Here is a 22,110-nt window from a genome sequence, read left to right as displayed (position 1 = left end):
TACAGCAAGGAGCCTACTCTTAGATCTTGACGTCCATGTTGATCATTCACCGTTGCTGTAGACTGTGGTCAATAACTCCTCCGTCTGTCTGATAAAGAGACTGGGTTCTTTCTTATGCCATCATCTCTTTGACGGAAACTCACAGAAGCCATTAACCGATCTGCTACAAATCGAGCCGAAAGTTTTGTTTATCTCCTCCCGACTTGACGCTGCAGTACTCACACTGTGATCAAGAAATAATGGCAGCACCATCCAAGAAATACGACTTGGTAGTGTTCGGAGCCAGTGGCTTCACTGGGCAATTTGTTGTTGAAGAGTTAGCCAGACACCAAGAAGAGGAGCCGGCGCTGACATGGGCTGTGGCAGGGAGAAATCTTGAAAAGTTGGAAAGTGTCGTGGCACAAGCAGCGACAGTAACAGGTAATAATGGCAGTATAATAATCTGAGACAGGGGTAGTGACTTTGTGTCATCAGGGCCAGCTAGAAGTTGGTTTTACATCATAACTTAACATTAAAAAGGCTGTAAATTTATAAGTTCCCTCAGCTTAATATCAGTAAACTTAATTTAATGAGGGGGGAGGTGCGGTAAATTTCTTCCATATATGTGTCGATATCTCAAATTTTGGAAACCCAAACTCCACCAAAATCAGTTCGGGAAACCCACTCACAAGGGGGGCCCCTCCTTATAAGTAACCCGTCCCCCTTATAAGTAACCCCGTCCCCCTTATAAGTAACCCCCGGGGCACCCCTTATAAGGAGTCTCCACGCTTTTTTGCAATGCAACGCGAAAATGAAAGGACTGCGGCAATTCGCTTGATTATGTCCATAAAGCTTCACAAGTTTCCTAGTTACTCACGAAATTTGAGCAAAATCGGTTTGAGGCATCATATCTAAAATCATGGATTTAAATGCGATGTCAAACGACCCATGCGGATGCTGAAATGCGAGCGATTACTGGCGTGAGTGTCGCCAGGCGCGGCGGCGCGGCAATGCTTGAGTGCAGACGTGGCGACTCAGTCGCCACGTCTGCACTCAAGCATTGCCGCGCCGCCGCGCCTGGCGACACTCACGCCAGTAATCGCTCGCATTTCAGCATTCGCATGGGTCGTTTGACATCGCATTTAAATCCATGATTTTAGATATGATGCCTCAAACCGATTTTGCTCAAATTTCGTGAGTAACTAGGAAACTTGTGAAGCTTTATGGACATAATCAAGCGAATTGCCGCAGTCCTTTCATTTTCGCGTTGCATTGCAAAAAAGCGTGGAGACTCCTTATAAGGGGTGCCCCGGGGGTTACTTATAAGGGGGACGGGGTTACTTATAAGGGGGACGGGTTACTTATAAGGAGGGGCCCCCCTTGTGAGTGGGTTTCCCGAACTGAAATCACAGGAAATACTAAATAGATTCTAGATCTAGAAAGTGACTGTCTATCTTGTGTCCAGTCTTTCATGAAATATATTTGATATTTTATTGAAATAAGTTGATGGTGCGCTAGCATGACCAAACGCTGTGCTTTGCATTGCGTCCCTGCGCGCCAGTGTACAGCGAAAGGGCTGTGTATCATTAATGGGGCGTGGGAAGTGTTGATATCAACATTGATTTTCATGTTGTCGTTTGAAACAAATCATTCTTGGCAAGCAATTGCAGCATACAAGGCAAGTGGCCCTTGATTCGACATCTTAAGTTGCGGAAGCAAAATAGCGTGCATGATCCGTACGCTTGCGCTGCAACCATTGTTCGACCGCCTGTGACTATTGTTCGGCACCTGGTGTCCGTGGTTCAACATTCGCGACGTACCGGGCCGTGCACTCGCCCTGCCTATGTGAATGTATTAGCGCACGTGCCACGTGCAGGCGAAACGAGAGCGCGGTACTCCATGTACTCCACGCTGTGCGAGAGATTCAACGCATACGCAACACGTTGCGATCGAACCACGGCGATACCGCATATTCTGGCACGGGTGGCATGCAAAATATAAATTTCGTGTAAACGCTCAAGTTATCTCAGAAATGGCTGCCATCATGGCTGTAGGTGTACACGCTGTAGGTACAGATTCAGTGCAGATAAACGGACTAGTAACTTCGAAACTTGGAATGAAACGAGTCTGTATGTGTTGCTATGCAACTTTACTTACCTGTTTACTTACCTGTTGAACTGCTTATGCGAGTTGACCCGGGAGGGTCGCGACAATGATTTCGGGGTCCGGCGACGTGGCCCACTGTTGTGCTCTTCGGAACGCGTGTGGAGATAGTTGCATAGTTTGAATTTCGCACTTGATATGCGCCATTTTTCATTCATGAATTTCAGTGAATTTTTATTTGTATGAGTGGTCTATTCATGGAACCCTATGGAATCAAGGGCCACTTGTCGGAGTACTTGCGTAGTCTGAACCTGACGTCCACCATCGGCCATCTACAATGTATTTAATTGAGATCCTCTGTCCGTCTGTCTGAGTTTGTGTGCACTCGAGGAACTGCATTTCTTAACCAACTTCATTCAACTGGCTGTAATCATTTGTACTTTGGGATATTTGGCTAGCTCCAGATCCTGGTCAGTTGAAAGATATATCGCATAACATTAACTAATTTCAGTTGCAGATTGTACCTTTTTAGGGCAGAGTATGCTGCAATTGCTCGCGAAGAGTTAGCTGCTTTGAGAAATGACATAAAGAGTAGACCCCAATATCAACACTTCCTGAACCCCATTATTAATTGGTTCAAATATATGTGAGTGACTTGAAATAGTATTATGCTATTAAGTATTTCCTGTGAGTTTGGTGCAATTTCATGCTGTGGAATTCGAGATATTTACATATGCTATGGATGCAAAAACTTGTACAACCATCAGCGTCATGAGGAGGGATATGGTGCTGCAGCTGTTATGACAATTTTAGCTTTTGTTTTTTTTTTCAGTTTGAAAATCATTTTGATGAGATGACAAGGATGTCTTTCTTTTTTACTGGACTATTTACAGCTGTACCTATTACTCATGAATGAGACCAAGGTTCAAGTCCAAGCAGCAGCACAGCAATGGATAATTTGCTTGTGCCCCAGAGCAATGCATGTTATCATTGATTGTGTCATCCTTCAGAGGAGACGTCAAGCTGTCACTCCCTAATGGTTGCTTTTTTACAAGCATTCTTTACTTCTTTAGCAACCACGTAGTAGAACAAAGCATAATTCAGTGAGATTCAATTTGGAATCATTATACTATAGGCAATTGATGAAAACTTTAGTTACTAACATTCTATCATTACACTATTTACAGTCATCATGCAGGAATTGCTTTTTTGGTAAAACTCACTACCATTAATGTAATACATGCCATATGGCCATTTTTACAATCAGTGGTGTAAAACACAGTGTTGGCACTAATTGGTGTATAACTTTCTTATACACTGACAGATATGCATTATTTTTTCTCATAAACTTACCACCCACAGTGTCTACCTTGGGTACCTTAATGAACTTTCCTCTCTTTTTCTTTCAGATGTGGCAGGCACTTACATGCTTGAAATCCAACACATTTGGTGTACTCACTCTGACAAAGTATTTTTGTCAGAGCTAGCATATTAAATTGTTTATTCCTTTTCATTATTTTTGTTGCTGTTGTGATAGACAGGTATCCAACATTAAGAACTATTATGTTTACCAGGTTCTGCTTTGTCTTCTTTAAATACTGAAATTGTCCAAACTTTATGTTTCGGAGGTGACATTTTCCGTTAACAATTAACCCCTCTTTTGAGTTAGCTCTTGTTCACAATTATAAAATTCAACTTTGCTAATTTCCATCAAAACAAAATAGTAATCAATCTGACTTAACTTTGATCCAAAGATTATTTAATTCAAATAACTTATCATTTTTTGGTGAGCGTTTATAAATTTATGTAACTTTTCCGTTAACATTTCTGTCACCTCCGAGACAACGGATTTATGTATTTATTTTTTTTATTCTTGACATCAGTTATACATTACATTTGCAAAAATGTAACATATCCCCTCACATTATCTCTGAAGGAAGGTAGTAGAAATATAGCCTGTTGTTTTCATTTTGGAGCAATTTACAATTTTCCGTTAACACTTGTCACCTCCGAAACACTTGTCACCTCCGAAACAACAAGCATATTATATTTGATAATTTCTTGCAGACAAAGCAATTTTGTTTGATTCTGCCCAATTGACAGGAATCTCTTTTGGATGACAATAGTAATATGGCAACAGGAAGTGAGAATTTTCTAGGGATTAAAAAAAGATCCAATAAAAACTAAAAATTACTGTTTCGGAGGTGACAAAACACTGTTAACAAGATTTTTTGTTCATTTCTGTTGAAGAGAAACCATATCATGTACACCAATGGTTTCATTTATTTTAGTAACATAAGTCTCAAAGTGAAGAAATCAACTACCACACTCTCACTCTTTTTTTTATTGCTAGACTGTACGTTTTAGGGCAAATTTACATTTTTTCACTTTTTTTAACAATGAGAATGCACAAAATACACCCTTCTGTTGTATATATAATATTGTAATCAAGATCATTTCTCCTGCTTTAGTTAAAGTAAACATATAGATGCTTTCATCTTAGAAGCTTGATTTCCAACAAGCAATTTAGTTGTGAAGATTTACCAATCACAGCTTTCCATGTAGGTTGCTTTTTCTTGTGTTTCGGAGGTGACATTGTTTGTTAACACCATATTGTTATGTGATAGTGAAAGGCAAGACTTCAGTTCCTTGTCACTATCTATTAACATTTTCTAATACTTTTAATATCTACAAAATCCTCACAACAGAAGTGACTTGTTTATACATAGCTCACCAGAATTCCCTTGATACCAAAGTGACATGTGGCAGTTCATGCATGCCCTAATCCACAATCATTAAAAAAAAGAATGTAAAAAAACAAAATCATCAAATAATCAAACTTCACAAAAAGGCCACATGCCTATAGCTGGTGCACAACTTGTTCTTGAATTCTTAGTTGTTGTTTTTCCACGTACAATGTGGTAATCATAAACAAAAGTATGTGATTTTTTTTTTTTAATATGACAATAATTATTACATTTTCCAAGTTGAACCAACTGTTTATGACATTGTATTTTTTTAAGATTATTCAAGTTATGTGACAACTAAAGTGAACAGAGGAACAAGTCCCGAGGACTGGAAAGGGAAAGATAAAAAAACAAGATTTGTAGTTCTATTTCAGTATAATTTTGATGAGGTGTTTACCTTGTTTTGTTATTATGTTTTATCTCAGAATTTGGCTTTAAGTACTGGAATTTCAAGGAAAAGAAAATGGTTTCTTAAAGGACAAGTCCACTTTCATATACATGTGGATTGAGTGAATGCAACAACATTAGTATAACATATTGAAAGTTTGGGAGAAATTGGACAATCCATTCAAAAGTCATGGGTTTTTTAAATATCTGCGCAATCACTGCTGGATGAGACGACTACGACAGTGTATGATGTCACATGCATACAATACAACGATATAAGGAAAATATAAGTGAATTTCACAAAACTTTACTTTTTGAAAAAAGTGCACATTTTTTCAACTTGCTCTGATGTATTTTAGGGCAATATTATTCACCCTGCCTTCCAAAAGAGAGAAGTCATGTGTTCTTTTGTTATGCAAGAAAAGTGAAAATACAGAATGTTGAATTTTCTTGATACTTTCTCTATATCCTTGTACACATGTGACATCACAAGCTATAGAAGTCTTCTCATTCAGCTTTGACTGAGCAGAAACTTTAAAAATCCATAACTCTGGAACGGATTGCCTTACTTTCCTCAAACTCTCACTGATGGGTAAATATTGCTATATTTACTCAACCCTCATGTCTATTGAGGTGAACTTGTCTTTTTCCAGTTTCGGTCCCTCATAGGTTTATTTGAGACCAGTTTGTGTCCGGGACCTTCTGTTAGGTTGATGGGGAAAATTACTGAACAAAAACAAATTTTCCCCTCAAGTTCACAGAAAAGCATTATGCTGCTCTCTTCAGCTGGGAAACACAAACTGTTGTCTTAACCAAACTGTAAAAACCTGTTAAAGATTAGTATGAATTACAATCTCAAAGAAAATATGAGCTGGTATCTATTATCATGAAAGAGAATAAACAAACAAAATAACAAGTAAGAACTGAAAGAAAGAGCTTATATTTGAAAATTAAAGCCATGAGGAAAGACATGAATGTTCACTAAATAGTTAACACCTGAGAAGTTGGGTTGTCTCTGTGTTGTGTCACCCCAAAAACAATAAAATGGGTTTTCTTATCTTATACTTTTTACTCTCAAAAGTGACTGTTAAATATGCATGATTTGCAGGTAATTTTCAATCAATTCAAAATGATATGTGAAATATAGTTTAGTAGTGTCAACAGTTTAAATGAATCTGGTGTATAGAAAATTTATCCCAGATGAACCAAACACCTTTCACCAGTATTATAACATTTGTATAGTGGCTATCAAGGATGATGAAGAATTCATGAACATCCTTGAATTAATCTATTTATAAAACTATGTGCAAACAAAAACGTACACAAGTCAAATAAGAATTTTTGCTTTTGGTATTCATACCGTATGTCCCCGCCAAAAAATTACAGTGGTATCCTCCTCCGCAATGATAACTTTAAAGATAGTGAATCAATCTAAAATACAATGTGAGGGATTGAAACTTTAACTCATTGCCCACACCTTACAGAAAACCCCATTCAATTTGCTTCAAAGGTCAAAGAGAATTTAGGATTTTTGTAGAGCATGTGAGGAATCCCTTCCCTCCAAGTTCTGCAAGTGTTTACACATTAACATGCAGTACCAAGAGCATCCAAGTGCTAAACTTGGAAGAATCAGACTCCTGACATCCTTTATAACAATCCACATTTCTTTGAGATCACGTAACCAAATTGACTGGGGCATTCTGCAAAATAGAGCTAAGATGTTATGATTTAAGACCCCAAAGTAGAATTTAGCTGATTTAATCATATTGGGTGCTATCAATGCAAAAGTCTAATTGCAATTTTTTTTTTTTTTTTTTTTTTTTTGGGGGGGGGGGGGACAAACTATATGAATACATGAACACAATGCTAACATTGAATGTCACCTCCGAAACAAAGTTATTCTTCCCTGGTGTTGCGGAATAAAATATTCTGAGAGTAAAGAAACATTACTGAAATGATCTTACACCCTCATTTCAATTTAAGGTAGAAAATGGAATGCCATGTTTCTTCGGGTTACAATATCTAGTTTATGTCCGTTAAATTCTTACTGTAAATTAATATTTTAAAACAATGTTAACATTGAATGTCACCTCCGAAATGAAGTGATTCTTCCCTGGTGTTGTGGAATAAAATGTTCTGAGAGCAAAGAAACATTACTAAAATGATCTCACACCCTCATCTCAAGTTAAGGTAGAAAATGGAATGCCATGTTTCTTAAGATTTCAATATTTAGCTTACATCCTTCGTCCAATTGGAAGGCAAACTACCGGTACCCGTGCTAATTAATGAAGTGTAAAAAAACACTTGTTCTGTGTGGTTTATCTGCTTGAAACAGGAGTTAATTTCTTGTTCTCGAGTTACAATTATTAGAAACATTGATAAAAAGAAGAAGTTTTTGTGTTATTCTCACTTATTCTCAAAAAAAGTGAGTGTTAATATTAATGTCACCTCCGAAACATTCTAATATGTTAACTGTCACCTCCGAAACATCCATGTGTGAAAAATCCAAGTTTTAAACAAATGATTGGAATTTCATTTAACCTACATAGGAAGGTAGCCCTTCTTAAAGACTTGTCATAGTAAGAGTTTGACTTGGCCTGCCCTCCAATAAATAGTTGAAATCTTAAAAATTACATGTCAATTGGTATTTTTAGCAAAAATTTATAAATCTCATGTATTTTTTTTTAAATTCACTTTTTATTCAACCCCCAAATAGTTTTGATTCACAAACTATATATTGTTGTTAACCATATAACCTTTGCATGGTGAATTTTGACTACAGAGTTTTGTCAATATGGTGCAATTCATGAAAGCAAAATTTTGCTTAAATTTACTTCAGGTGCCAGGGTTTTCCTTAAATTACACCAATAACCCTTCAGCTTTAAGGTCTGAAATGTTATTTTTTCAAAAATTTGAATACTTTCAAACAGGAATCAAACAGAATAATGAAAAAATATTTTGTTTGAAATTTTGACCCTCCGAGTACAAAAGTTACACCACTGATCGTAAAAAAGGCCATATATTAATGGGTGTAGTGGCCTTGGTTGCTAACACTGTTTGCTATTTAATGAAAAAATAATAATTTCTCGCACATCCAATCAAAGGGCAGGTTCTGCTGATCAGATGACATACATGCGAGTGAAAGGGTTAAGTACATGTACATTAGTGTCCAATTGTTACATCACTCATATTGATCAAGATTTCTTTTCTTTTTTTCTATTGCTGTTCAAATTTTGTTGAAGTGTCAGTTCTCAGACAAACAGCTAATGAAGATGACCTCTCCCATAACATCAATGTCATGATAGACTTCCACTCATTTTAGATGTGACTTATGAATAGGTACATACTAGGTTATAATGTCCTTTAATGAGCCTTAAAAACTATCATTTGAATGACGATGGATATCAGTATCATTACCTGACACATGTGACTTGTTTTATCATCTGAGCATATAGTATTCTTAGCTTATTTAATTGAAAAAAATATATATCATTCTTGGTATTGTTATGCTCTGTGAGATGGATATCATGACTGTTTGACCATACAATAAATGTACAATACATACATTCATATTCAGTAATGATATGATACATGTATGCTAATGTTGTATCCAGTAATTCTATAATGTCCTATCTCTTTTTTCTGGTCTCTGTAGCGTTTACAATAAGTACATTCCCAGGCAGCCATTCTCGTTGTTCTGAGAATGTCAACATTTTATGCAGAGATTGTCATCTCTTCACTCTGAACACACTAAATTGATGATATCCCATTTAGAAAATGTAATTGTTGGGCCTTTGGGCATTTTAAAGGGAAGGAAAGACATTAAAAGTTTGTGCCGATTTACATTTCCAAAATAACATACATGTCCTTGGTACTCTGCACAAAATTCCACTCATCCTTAGGTTATGAGAAATCCTGTGTTGTTAGGCAGCAAATTTGTACATCAACTTTTATCCAGATCATATGCTCAAGTACGCTGTTTTGCACAGTAAAACTACAATATTCCCCTACATCCAAAGCCAATTCTGATGAAAAGATTTTAATAATGAAATGTTTGCGCAGTAGCCACTGCAGCTGCCATGGTAATTGCTGTAGAAGTCATCGATCCTGTAGCATTTCTTTTGTATACAATGTACCAAGTATGTGCATAGTGTGTTTTGTATGTGTGCATGTGTTCGCATACTAGTACATATGTACAGCTGTATGCGGTACATGTGTGTTACAACAATGCCCTGGGAACAGTCTTGCTTTGTTTTTTATTTTGTCTGCCCTTTTATGTGCAGGCCCATGTCTCAAGGTCACCTTTATCTGAGTGTGTTGTTTAAACACAGATGTCACTGTATCAGCAGTATTTGCATTCTACAAATTGATAAATCTTGACTTTTATTTCTGCAGGCTGTCACCCAACACAGTCTGAATATCATGAAACATACCATTAGGGCTAGACACCAACGTTATAAGTGTGATCATTCTATACAAAAGTGTTCATTTTTTTTCTACTACATCAGACAAATCTATACCCTTATCTCCCCCAGACAAGGACCTGAGTAAAGTGGGCATGATAAAGGCCAACGTACATGACATGGAGTCTCTGAATGACATGTGTAGCCAGGCAGTGGTTATCCTCAACTGTGTCGGTCCAGTAAGTTTAGAAGCCATAAATTATTGCATCCTACGAAGAAAATTGTTTTCATGTGTGTTGCTAGCTAATATCATGTTATACGGAGAAAATCACATCGCTGTAATATTTTATGTGTGTCTAAAACAGACTGAGAAAATAATCCCTGTTGTACAAAAGTAACTTGTGAGTAATTAAATGAAAGCTATTCATTTTAGGCATTTTTTCCTTGATTTGCAAAAAAAAAAAAGTAGAGTGAATTTAAAGGACTTCATGTTAAAGGAAATGTGTTCAAGCTGTTAGTATGTCATGTAAAACACGCATGTGGACATACTATTTACACCTAATGCATAACAGATAAAGCAAAGACATGAATAGAATTGCAAAGGTGACCCTCATAACAGCATATTTACCTACTTCAAATTACTGAAGTACTGTACAATTTGGACAAGGACTCTCTACTCCTGTCGGCAAATGCCCATTCATTTTACAATGTTCCAGTCCATTGGAGTCTTTGTTGCCAGAGCATGTGGGTATAAAGACCCAGCTCATATTAATATTCATATAGTTCAGTTAATGTGTGTTTGTTTGTTTTTGACTGATCTTCAAACAGTAAGCAAAGATTTGGATGAAAGATGGTGCATTGCATTTTCATGCATAATCAACCTCTGTCATTTTCACATCATTAGTTTTTTTTTTATCTTTACTTTTCTAACCAAGGGCCGATATCTCTTAACATGTTTGCATTAAAGAAACATTTTATTTCCAAATTGGGAAATTTGAGACTATAATTTCTGTTTTTATATCACCCTTGATTGATAATTAATATTTTGTTATGCTGGCACAGGAACATTACCAGTGCAACACTATTTGAGTGCCTGATGACAGTGTTAAAGGGCAGTATGACCAATGACCATGTATCCTACCTCATCACGAGGTGGGGGGGGGGGGGGGGGGGGTGGGGAGAAACTGAACATGTCCAGGACAAGAAGAATAACCATTCTTCTGACTTACATGTATTTCCCAACTTCTGATTTGTTTTGTGTGAGTATAGTACAGGTTCTTTGGGGAGCAAGTGGTGAGGGCATGCATCGAGAGTGGATGTCACCATGTCGACATATCTGGCGAACCACAGGTGGGTCATGTGATTTTTAAGCAATGAATGAAAACATACAAAGATTTTGGGTTACCGGTATAGCTTTGAAAGTACATGTAATGTTTTCTTTGATCATATAGTAGATGACACTTTCCTGTTCATTGGTACCGTCTGTAAATGAGCAGGTCTAGAATGTGAAGCATGCCGACAGTAGTTTGTTTTGTGTTAGTAGTGAGGTTTGTGAAAACAAAAGCAAAAACAAAAGTGTGTTGTGGTAACCTGTCTTCTTTCAGCACTGTAAACAGGGAATAACATTAAAGAGCATGGTTATTTTATCATTGTAGTCGTGATCTGAACAGACATTGAAATCAGTAGTCCTACTTTTAATAAAAGTGGAAAAATTTCAAGTTAGAAGTTGTATTCACATATTGTTTTTGTGTATATGTGTGTGCACCACCTATTTATGTGAAAAGGAACAAATTATTGCAAATCTGTAGAACTGTAAAGTTGATAAATTTACTGTATATCAAACACTTATTTTAGCATCCAAGCATACTCTTTTTCTTGCTCATTTTGCACACACACACATATGTATACACATTCACTTATCACAAAGAGCAGACCACTTTTATAGCCTTCTATTCTAGATATTCAACTTTGAATTATTTGTTTGACCTCAGCCTGATGAATCATCGGCATCACATGAAGTTAGACATTTTCAAAGAAGAACACTCCTGTCAAACATTTCCACAATGATTTTAGTTTTAGTGTACACATACACTTGTACCACCATCTTCCCCTTTGCCAGTTTCTGGAAGGTATCCAAGTCAACTATGGCGAGAAGGCCAAGGAAGCTGGCGTCTACGTGGTCGGTGCCTGCGGCTTTGACAGCATCCCGGCAGACATGGGCGTCCTGTACACCAAGCAGCAGTTCAAAGGTCAGATTCACTCATGATGCTCACTCCAGTATACGTTTGATTTTCTTTGAACATTCCTGTGAGAAATTAAAGGCCATCCATGTGCATCTGCTGAAAATTGTGTTTTTGTGTTTGATGTTTGTTTGTTTGTTTGTTTGTTTTTGAACTCACTGTACATTGCCTGGGAATACCACCGGAAACAGCAGGATATATGCTTTGTGTGTGCTATTTGTATGACTGACTTCCATGTGTGCTCATTTTGTGACTCTCCACCAAAACTGCATCATTATTTAGAGAGTTTTCTTAGACTACCAGCATGTCTTGTTCTTCCTGCAATAAACTACACCGTACACTCTAAAATTTGCAAGGAATGAGTCATGCTGGATAAAGAAATACCTTCATGACCTCTTTACTATTTTCTACTGAGTTCTTATTGTAGATATCATTTTCCCCTTTTTGTGTTATGCAGGTATCCTAAACACTGTTGAAGGCTACCTTAGTTTCAATTCAGGATCAGAAGTAAGTTAATGAACTGATACGCTTTACTTTCAGGATTTTCTAGGATTTCTTTGTGTCATCAGAAAATGTTAAGTTTGAAAATTTTGGTTTTTTGACATCAACTATCCTTTTATTTTTTTTATTGAGGAAGAGATGATTTGCATCTAATGCGTGCCCACATGTTCATTAAATTACATGTACGTCTAGTTCCTATTATTACCAATTATTGGAAGAGTCTGATTTCCAAGCCATAAGCCAAATCCTAGTTCTTGCCACTATCCCCTGAACTACATAACTCTTGCAACTGATTGACAAATTGCCTTTCATCGACATAAACACACACCTGATTATTCAGTGTTTTTGTTGTTGTTGTTGGGTTTTTTTAGCGATAGCCATAAGAAAGACTATGAGAACACAATGATGTACATAACTCCTATCCTCAACTTTAACACAATCCTTAACCACAAAATCCTTGATGCCTATTTGAAAGAATACAAGTAAAGTACAATATGCTGACAGTGTATGGATGTCTTCTTTTCATGATCAACGAGGTCTCGGAAAAATTACAGGGGAGCAAGAGCCTAGGAGGTGACTCATGAGTAGTTCAGTTATTCATCAATGTCTGATACTTGATAGGGCTTCTCAGTATAGCTTTTCTTTCAACGGACACGGTATATATTTCAACTCTACTTCATGTTGTCATGGAAGAGAGAATTTGGCCCACAATTGCAACAATGGAGACATCATGTAGTGCAACATACATTCATTCTCTGTTTACCCATCTCTTCTTACACATATCTATCACTAGTGACACATAAATAAGGAGGTTGTTTTGGATCTGAGCGCAAGACAGAGCACCCCTTCTCACATTTTGCAAAGCAAACACGAAAAGCGACCCTCGCTTCCTAAACCATTGTCTGACGTGGCGGTAATTCCTTCCACATTAGGAGATAGGAGGCTCATCAGGGAGTGTTGTGTTTCACAAGTGTAATTTTCTATGGCAGATCGCTCTGATTTCACAATGCATTGCCAGTTGTAATGTGAATAAGTAATGAAGGTGTATTTAGATGTGCTCTCCTTTCCATTCCACGTAGCAATTAGTGATGTTAACATTCTGGTCTCTTTACAGGGTTTCTGTGGTCATTATGCGACGTGGCAGTCAGCCATTCATGGATTCGCCAATGCCAAAGAATTGGCCACGTTGCGCAAGGGCATGAACAATAAACCCCTCCCCAAGTACACGCCTCGTTTGACTCGAAGGTGGGTGGGTTCTCAGATAAGCTGATGGCAAGATGGAACATACAATTTATCAGTATTGTGATGAACTGTTAGTTGATTTATTGATTTGTTTGTTTGTTTGTTTGTTTGTTTGTTTGGCTAAGTGAAATTGTATAAAGGATTGTGGATATATGAATAGATCAGATAGATGGGTGCATTGAATTTATTGATGGATAGTTTGGTTGGTAGAGGAATGGATGGTGTGGTACATGGATGGATGGATCGATGGGTGGATGGATGGATGGATAGTCAGATTGATAGAAGAATGAATGGTTTGGTTGATGTATGGATAGATGAGTGGATGGATAGTTAGGTTGGTAGAGAAATATATGGTTTCTTGATGAGTGGATGGATGGATGGATAATTGGACTGGTAGAGGCATGGATGACTTGCTTGCTTCATGGCTGGATAGATAGTTGGGTTGATAGAGGAATACATTTCATTGTATATGGTTTGGTTGATGGAAGGATGGATGGATAGTTGGGTTGATGGTGAAATGGATGGTTGATAAATGGATGGATAGATTGTTGGGTTGATGGAGGAATACTCTTCATTGTATATGGTTTGGTTGATAGAAGGATGGATGGATGGATGGATAGTTGGGTTGGTAGAGGAGTGGATGGTTTGCTTGATGGATGGGAGGATAGCTGGATTGACAGAAGAACAGATTTAGGTCGATGGACAGGTGGGTTTCTGGATGGATGAATAAAATTGTGGATGGATGAATTGTTACAGGAATGGAAGGTTCGGTTGATGGATGAATGAATGGATGAATGGTTGGGTTTACAGATGGCTGACTGGATGGATGGATGGATGGTTGGGTTGATGAATGAATGGGTTGTTGAATGGATGGATGAATGGATGGATGAATGGGTTGTTGAATGGATGGATGAATTGCCAGGCTGACAGAGAGATGGATGGCCATATGGAGGAATGTTAGATTAATTAATGGATAGACAATAGCATGTGGAAGGATGAATGTATGAGTGCATATGGATTGATGAAGGATGTAAAGATGAATAGTTGAGTTATAATAGATTAGTAAATGGATGGATGGGCTATTTTTAAATAGTGTATTTGTGGATGGATTGATGAGTCAGTGATTAGATAGATGGAAGTAGTCGTAGATAGATTATTAACTAGAACAGTAAAGGGATGATATTGCTGATAAATTTGGCATAGAAATAGCACAGTCTACTGCTCTCTCAGGAGGGAGAGCAGAGTAAGGAGGAGAAATGATATATTCAATATAATTATTTTGTCAATACTGAGTGAACATGCACTTCCAGTTAGTATTGACCTAATTTCTTGATTACCAGTATTCCTTAACCCATCATACGGGAACCTGGTGGCCTGTGTATTAAGTCAATGGCTATTTCCAAATTCATTATAGAATGGGTTAATATGTGTCTTCTCCATAGGCCACAGGTCTTCTTCAGCAAAGATGCCAACAAATGGAGCCTCATGTTTCCTGGAGCAGATGCCTCAGTTGTAAGGCGGACTCAGCGATTCCTGTATGAAAAGGATGAGGAGAGACCGGTAAGTCTGTGACTTGCAAATTTGTTTAGATATCTGGAACCACATGGAATGAACAGTGGGTACATGAATTAAATTTCACCCATATTTGCGGTGTTTGTATGTGTGAGTGTAAATGTGTGTACTTTGGAATTCAGTGGCTTATGTTTATAAGGACTATCCAAGGGAGACGGGAAAATGGTTCAATGGGCGGTTGATATTTATAAACAGTTTCATGAGAAGATGAAATGCTGTAATTTGAAGTAAAATTATACAACAGAGGTCATAATGGACATGTACTATTGTATGGATATAGAGGTTTTGACAGTTGCTCGGTCCACATGTAGCTTGCTGTTTGGAGATAGAAAGTCTCAACAACTTCATTCTTTTAAAAGATATCAAATCTGCTAGATGTACTGATACTGAACATATTCAAGCAAGAAATGGCAAGGATCGATGAAGTGAATTTGGAAGGAAAACTTCAAAATAAGTATTTTTGTTTCTCACCATCTTAATGCAATAGCCAAGGATGATGTAATAGTATATTTCCCCATGTGTCACTGTTTTCTTTGGTTCCATTTTTTCCCCCTTTAGATTCAGTTTGGAGCATACATGACAGTCGGCAGTCTGTTTTGGCTCATCGTGACCATCTTCTTTGGAGCCATCTTCAGTTTCTTGGCCAAGTACAAGACTGGCAGAAACCTCCTTGAAAAGGTAGCATATCGAAATGAATATATCTTTAGATTGTAAATATATTCTCATTTGTTTCAGGTTGACATGAGAAAATTCTGGTATTTGTGGATATATCATGGGCTTTGCAAAAAACATAGACAAATTTATGAGCAAATGTTTCATTCTGTGAGTTTCCATTCTTGACAGACTGTGTAGTTGAGTACTAGTGAAACAAAGAGCAACACCCAAGTATGTGTGTACTCTTCGATGAAGATGTCTGATTTTGATTTTATACGTCCGTTTAAATGTAAATTCATGGATGATGTTGGACAAGTTGTAGGAGGATATAAAATGTATTTAATACCCTGGAATGAAAGACAGTCACCAGCCAGTTAGCAGTGAGAGGGACCACGATTGCCAAGATTTGCATCATCACAACTACTTCATCCTCCTCTGTTTTCCTTTTTTTTTCTTTGTTAAATGCTTCTTGTACTTTAATCTTATTGTAGCTGTTGCTATAATGATCACTATCATTGTCATTTTTTTCCATTATCATATTTTTTCTTATTGTTATTAGTATCATAATTGTTTTACTTACGGTATTATCAGTAGTTGTAGTAGTAAAAGTAGTTGTAGAAGTAATAGTAGTAGTGGTAGTAGTAGTAGTAGTAGTAGTAGTAGTAGTAGTAGTAGTAGTAGTAGTAGTAGTATGATATCATTGTATCTCCTATCAGAGTTATTGTCATCGTCATATCACCTTCATCATTATTTGAAGTTTTATTCTTGTCATTAGTTTAAGTGTAAATAATGTTAAACTACTTTTCTTATCAGTACTCGTGATTCTCATTACTGACATATTAGTTTCAGTGTAAATAATGTTAAACTACTTTTCTTACCAGTACTCGTGATTCTCATTATACTGACATATTAGTTTAAGTGTAAATAATGTTAAACTACTATTCTTACCAGTACTCGTGATTCTCATTACTGACATTTACACCTCCACCTATTCCACTTTCTCCTTGTCATCATCCTCACTGTCACTACAACTTCCTGACCTTTGATTGCTTGCAGTACCCCAGGCTGTTTTCTGGAGGGGGATTCAGCCATGCGGGTCCGACGAGGAAGCAGATGGAGGGGAGTTCATTCAGCATCACCTTCCAGGGAGAGGGCTTCACAGACGAGGAGGCAGAAAAGGGTGGGAAGCATAATACCAAGATCACCACACAAGTGAAAGGGCCAGGTATGTCTGCTCAATATGATCATCAATTTTACTGTTGTTGTTGTTGTCGTTGTTGTTGTTGTTGTTGTTGTTGTTGTTGTTGTTGTTGTTGTTGTTGTTGTTGTTGTTGTTGTTGTTGTTGTTGTTGTTGTTAATGTTGACGGTACATGTATTATATAGAATTTTTTCATGAAATCAAACATTTTTAAATCTGAAAACCTTCGTATATATATATATATATATATATATATATATATATATGTATATATTATATATTATTATTGTATTATATATTCTTATATATTTGGTATGATAATGGAAATGAATAGACAGTAGTTGCCATGGAATGATAGCAATGCAAAGTCAAGGTAAGTGGTCACTCTACATTGACAAAATATGTCTTTCTTTTTTTTTGGGAACACCATATCAACTAGGAATGCCCAGTGATTATATCATTTGGCATTGACAGATATAAATCAGCAATAATTTGTGTGAGACAACACAGATGAAAGCTCTTAGTCATGGTCAGAGGTCACTGAACTTTAGCACAAAAAAAAAAGAGAAAGATATTGTCTGACCATAACTTTAATATAAAAGGTCAAACAATGCTACCATTTGATATGATGGATAGAAGTAAATACAGACATTTTTCATTTGTGTGAAGAGGGGATACAGGTCACTCCTCTAGGTCAGTGGTCAAGATCTGTGAATGTCCATGTAAATGTAACTGAAGGGTCATACTTGTGTTGGAATACATTGATTGTAGTGAGAAAAAAGAGGCAGCCCACTCAACTGCCTGCTGCATGTACATTGCTCTCGTTTCATTCTGCAATTTGCTAACATTCTTGTCAATCATTAATCTTTCCAGAGCCTGGTTACGTGGCCACACCCATCGTGATGATCCATGCCGCTCTCGTGATCCTGGATGAACAGGAGAAGCTACCCAAGGGGTGAGTTTTGCCACTCTCACTCTCTTTTTACCCCGTTGAGGATGAGTCCTGAGTATACTTCGGCAAGTGTCTGTGGGAAATGCGTGTTGTAGCAAAATCAGCTCATCTTCGATGGGTTAATCTTTATGACTCATGGCCTAAGCAGATCATCTTTGTGCCTTTAGCTTTGAGCTATGCTGTAGTGAGCAGTGAGTTGGTGACTGGAATAGTTGCATCAGGTGCAGCTTTCTTGGGAAACTTTCAGGATAGACACCTCCAAATAATGTGAAGAGATGTCCTCTCTTTCTCCATAACACCGTTGAAGATGAGTCCCAAGTATACTCAGGCAGGTGTCTGTGGGAAATGCATGTTATAGCAAAAATAGCTCGTCCTCAACAGGTTAAGACTCTATTAAGACTATGGTTTCCAAAGGTCTCATCAAACAGCACAGGTTCTGGGCAGAAGAGCTTCTGTTTGTCTGTATAGTGTAATATTGTAAGTATTGAATTTTTGTAGTTTAACTCCCTTTAATTACTGGTACTTATTACCTCTGCCAAGGAAGGAGGAGATTAAGTGATCATCGGCGTTGGTTTGTCTGTTTGCAAAATAACTCTGAAAGTTGTGAACAGATTCAAATGGAACTTGCAGGAAAAGTCAATAATGACACAAAGAACAGATGATTAAATTTTGGTAGTGATGTAGGAATTTTTGTGGATTTTTGAAAGGTTTTTGGTGTTTTTACATATACATGTACAGTCAGTGAACTTGAGAGTTCTAGCTACGCATACTGGAGGTTTACATACGTGCACTAAAGCACATGCTCTGCTTGGGCAAGGAGCCGTGCAGCTGGAAGCTGATGACAAACAGCTTTGATAAACAAAAGGCTTCTATCAATTATTGGGAACTTGCATGCATGAATGGGTGGAAATGAGTTGATAGCTTGGCGTAGGTCTGCGCTCTCCGAGTGTTTTTCTAGTTTACTATTCGCTTTATTACATTGAGTATTTACTTTAATTCCATAGCTGCATTCACTGCATTGTAAATTATCTTCATAGAAAATTTGAAAGCTGTATTACACTAGGTGCTTTGTTGTTGGCTTTAAACATATCCACAGATTTATCCTATTGTATGGCACACATGCATGTGGTTTTAAAGTAATCATGGCTTCAATTTCAAATTTGCAGGGAAATATTGAGAGAAACTGACACTGCCATACAGATTTGCAGCAGGGCACTTTAAAAAAATAGTATCATAATTTATTAATTCATCTGTGATCAGTCCATCTTAACCCTGCACTGTCTTGTTAACCATGTTGCATTATGTGTATTTTCTGTGAAACTAAATGACTGTTTTTTGTCCCCGCCGAACGAGTTCGAGCAGGGGACTATGAAACGGGCTCCGTACGTGTGTGTGTCCGTGCGTCCGTGCGTCTGTCTGTGTGTGCGTCCGTGTGTGATCAAAATGTTCAATTTGCTACTTCTCTGTCATTTATGAGCCAATTTTGATTCTGTTTGCTTTATATGATAGCACTACATGGGAGCTTTGAAACTTGTACACAGAATTTCAATTGTGACCTTTGACCTTGACCTTTGACCTATATTGTACATTTTGCTACAAAATGCTACTCCTTCGCCATTTCTAACCCGATTTCGATTCCGTTTGCTTTATGTGATGGCACTAGGTGAGGGCTTCCAAACTTCTATACAAAATTTTGACCTTTGACTTCTTTGACCTTTGACCTTGATTTTTTAACTATATTGTACATTTTGCTACAAAATGCTACTCCTTCGCCATTTCTAACCCGATTTTGATTCCGTTTGCTTTATGTGATGGCACTAGGTGAGGGCTTCAAAACTTCTACACAGAATTTTGACCTTTGACTTCTTTGACCTTTGACCTTGATTTTTTACCTATATTGTACATTGGCTACAAAATGCTACTCCTTTGCCATTTCTAACCCGATTTCGATTCCGTTTGCTTTATGTGATGGCTCTAGGTGAGGGCTTCAAAACTTCTACACAGAATTTTGACCTTTGACTTATTTGACCTTTGACCTTGATTTTTGACCTGTATTGTACATTTTGCTACAAAATGAGCTACTCCTTCGCCATTTCTAACCCGATTTCGATTCCGTTTGCTTTATGTGATGGCACCAGGTGAGGGCTTTAAAACTTCTACACAGAATTTTGACCTTTGACTTCTTTGACCTTTGACTTTGATTTTTGACCTATATTGTACATTTTGCTACAAAATGCTACTTCCGGCAGGGACATATATTACGCACCGCGTAATTTCTACTTTTCCTTGTTATTCTTTCAGTGGTGGTGTCTTCACCCCTGGTGCGGCATTTGCCAAAACTTCGCTGCTCGAGCGCCTCAACAAACACAACGTAGAGTTCTCTGTCGTCTCTGCGCAGACTTCCATCTAAAGCTTGCAAACCTACTCGTCTAATCACCACCGAAAAGTTTCCGGCTTTGTGGAAGGATTTCTTGCAACATTTTTGTGCACAGGAGAGAAGAGTATTCTTTTCACCATGTGGGTCACTATGTGTTATCCACAAAGAGTCGCAATCAATTACGGCAATATGATGTTCAACGTTTGTCTGTTTTGTAACAGACCATGCTTGATTAAGCTGATAGAGCACATCAATAGCGGTACAGGTATCTGCATGCTTATCGAGATTAAGACAAAACATGCAGTAGTTTAAGGTGGCAGCAATTGTCTTAATTTTTGAAATTTGGTTTTGAATATTTGTTTTTATATTTATTCAGACCACATTGTTAGGGAATATCACCAGGATGACTACACTGGCTCCTTAGAATTAAGTATTCATTAATTTTTCCATGTGTATGGTGTAATATCAACTCTTTCAGACCTGTTCGTATTGTTCATTTGAGAGTAAAGATATATTTTTATTTTTTTAATGGTTATGACATGGTCATGGACTCCGATTAAATCTAATGAGTGGTACATGCAGCAACTATGTTCATATATACAGTATCTACAATAGTGGAACAGTATACCATATGGGTAGGTGGCAGAATTTTATGAAAGCTTTGGTTTTCATTATTGATAAATTGATTTTTGACAAGGGACTGTAAGTTCCAATACTTGATGGTAAAAGTGAAGTGTACAGAGATTTCATTTCAGTTATACTTCATTGATTTATTGATAGTTGTTTTTATGCTTCAGGCCCAAAGGGTGCTGAAGGCATGTTTTCCAAAGTGCATGCATATTGTTTATGAGCAGCCAAGTGCTCGCAAATTCATTATCAAAGAGAAAACTAAAATCTTGTACATCTTGCCTGAATTGAAAGCATTGTGTGTTCATGCCAATCAAGTGTTGACCGTCATGCGTAATCTTTCCTCCAGTAGCTAAGCTCCAAAATTAATACATTTCATGTCATGATAAGATAAATCTGATCCATATTATGGTGTCTTTCTCATTTGAAGCATGATTTTTATTCTTTTTTTTTTTAAATGCAAGATAAGGGTGTCATTGTTATATTCTGGCTGATTATGTTTGGTATGTTTTGCAGCACGAGAGCCATGGAACACATAAAAATGTGACCAGAGCTTCAGGCAGTCAAAAGCTTGGTTTGACTTCATGCACATGCACTGGAATTTCTCATCATCGTGCCGTTCATATGCTCTGCGCTCTAATGCAAGTGTGTGCGACATAATTTTCTTATCACTGTGTTGTTTTTATGCTCTGTGCTCTGATGAAATTATGTGCAAGCTAAATCTCTTACAATTATCATCATATATTTCAGACAACACATAAACATCATATTGTCTTTATGCTCTGCACCCTATACGTACTGCATTTGCAACCTTTTGACATCTTTAGCAAGGTATGATGTATTGCACGTTGGTATTGGCCCACACAACAGCCAGCTAAATGGTTGATGTGTTAGTGAGGGCTCACTATCTGTAAGATACTTTCAGGTTGGCTGTACGTGAGCAAAGAATTTAATCCTCGTCCATGATATCAACCCAGTGAAGATGGTGAAGCTGAAGAAGCCCTTTCTTTCCTAAAATTTTTTTTTTTTCCAGACCAAGACTTGCTAACACTGCTCTGGAAGGATATAAGTTGACTTTGCAATGGATTTTTTTTTTTTTAATCACAGGCGTTACACTTATTTGCAAA

General features: G+C 37.4%; 1 protein-coding gene across 1 annotated transcript; it reads left to right on the top strand.

Annotated features, from left to right (window-relative positions):
* Positions 1 to 108: 108 nt before the first annotated feature.
* LOC139744652 (saccharopine dehydrogenase-like oxidoreductase) lies at positions 109 to 20,917 on the top strand. The gene is made up of 11 exons (XM_071655079.1): positions 109 to 420; positions 9,752 to 9,858; positions 10,889 to 10,969; positions 11,739 to 11,868; positions 12,317 to 12,366; positions 13,475 to 13,605; positions 15,045 to 15,162; positions 15,733 to 15,852; positions 16,885 to 17,053; positions 17,901 to 17,982; positions 20,281 to 20,917. The coding sequence occupies exons 1-11, from the start codon at positions 240 to 242 to the stop codon at positions 20,387 to 20,389; spliced, it is 1,278 nt and encodes a 425-aa protein (XP_071511180.1). The 5' UTR covers positions 109 to 239; the 3' UTR covers positions 20,390 to 20,917.
* Positions 20,918 to 22,110: the final 1,193 nt, after the last annotated feature.

This window comes from Diadema antillarum, unplaced genomic scaffold (assembly GCF_040938485.1).
Source record: "Diadema antillarum isolate AM-2024a unplaced genomic scaffold, OU_Dant_1.0 seq00001200_RagTag, whole genome shotgun sequence".
Classification (NCBI taxonomy): Eukaryota; Metazoa; Echinodermata; class Echinoidea; order Diadematoida; family Diadematidae; genus Diadema; species Diadema antillarum.
The sequence above is the reverse complement of the archived record's forward strand: the minus strand, read 5'-3'. Positions and strand labels throughout refer to the sequence as shown.

Bases quoted from the DNA above. Each gene is read 5' to 3' on its own strand.
- LOC139744652 (XM_071655079.1), top strand. From the start codon at position 240: ATGGCAGCACCATCCAAGAAATACGACTTGGTAGTGTTCGGAGCCAGT. The intron at 421-9,751 runs GTAATAATGGCA...TATCTCCCCCAG, and splicing joins ACAAGCAGCGACAGTAACAG to ACAAGGACCTGAGTAAAGTG. The intron at 13,606-15,044 runs GTGGGTGGGTTC...TCTTCTCCATAG, and splicing joins ACGCCTCGTTTGACTCGAAG to GCCACAGGTCTTCTTCAGCA.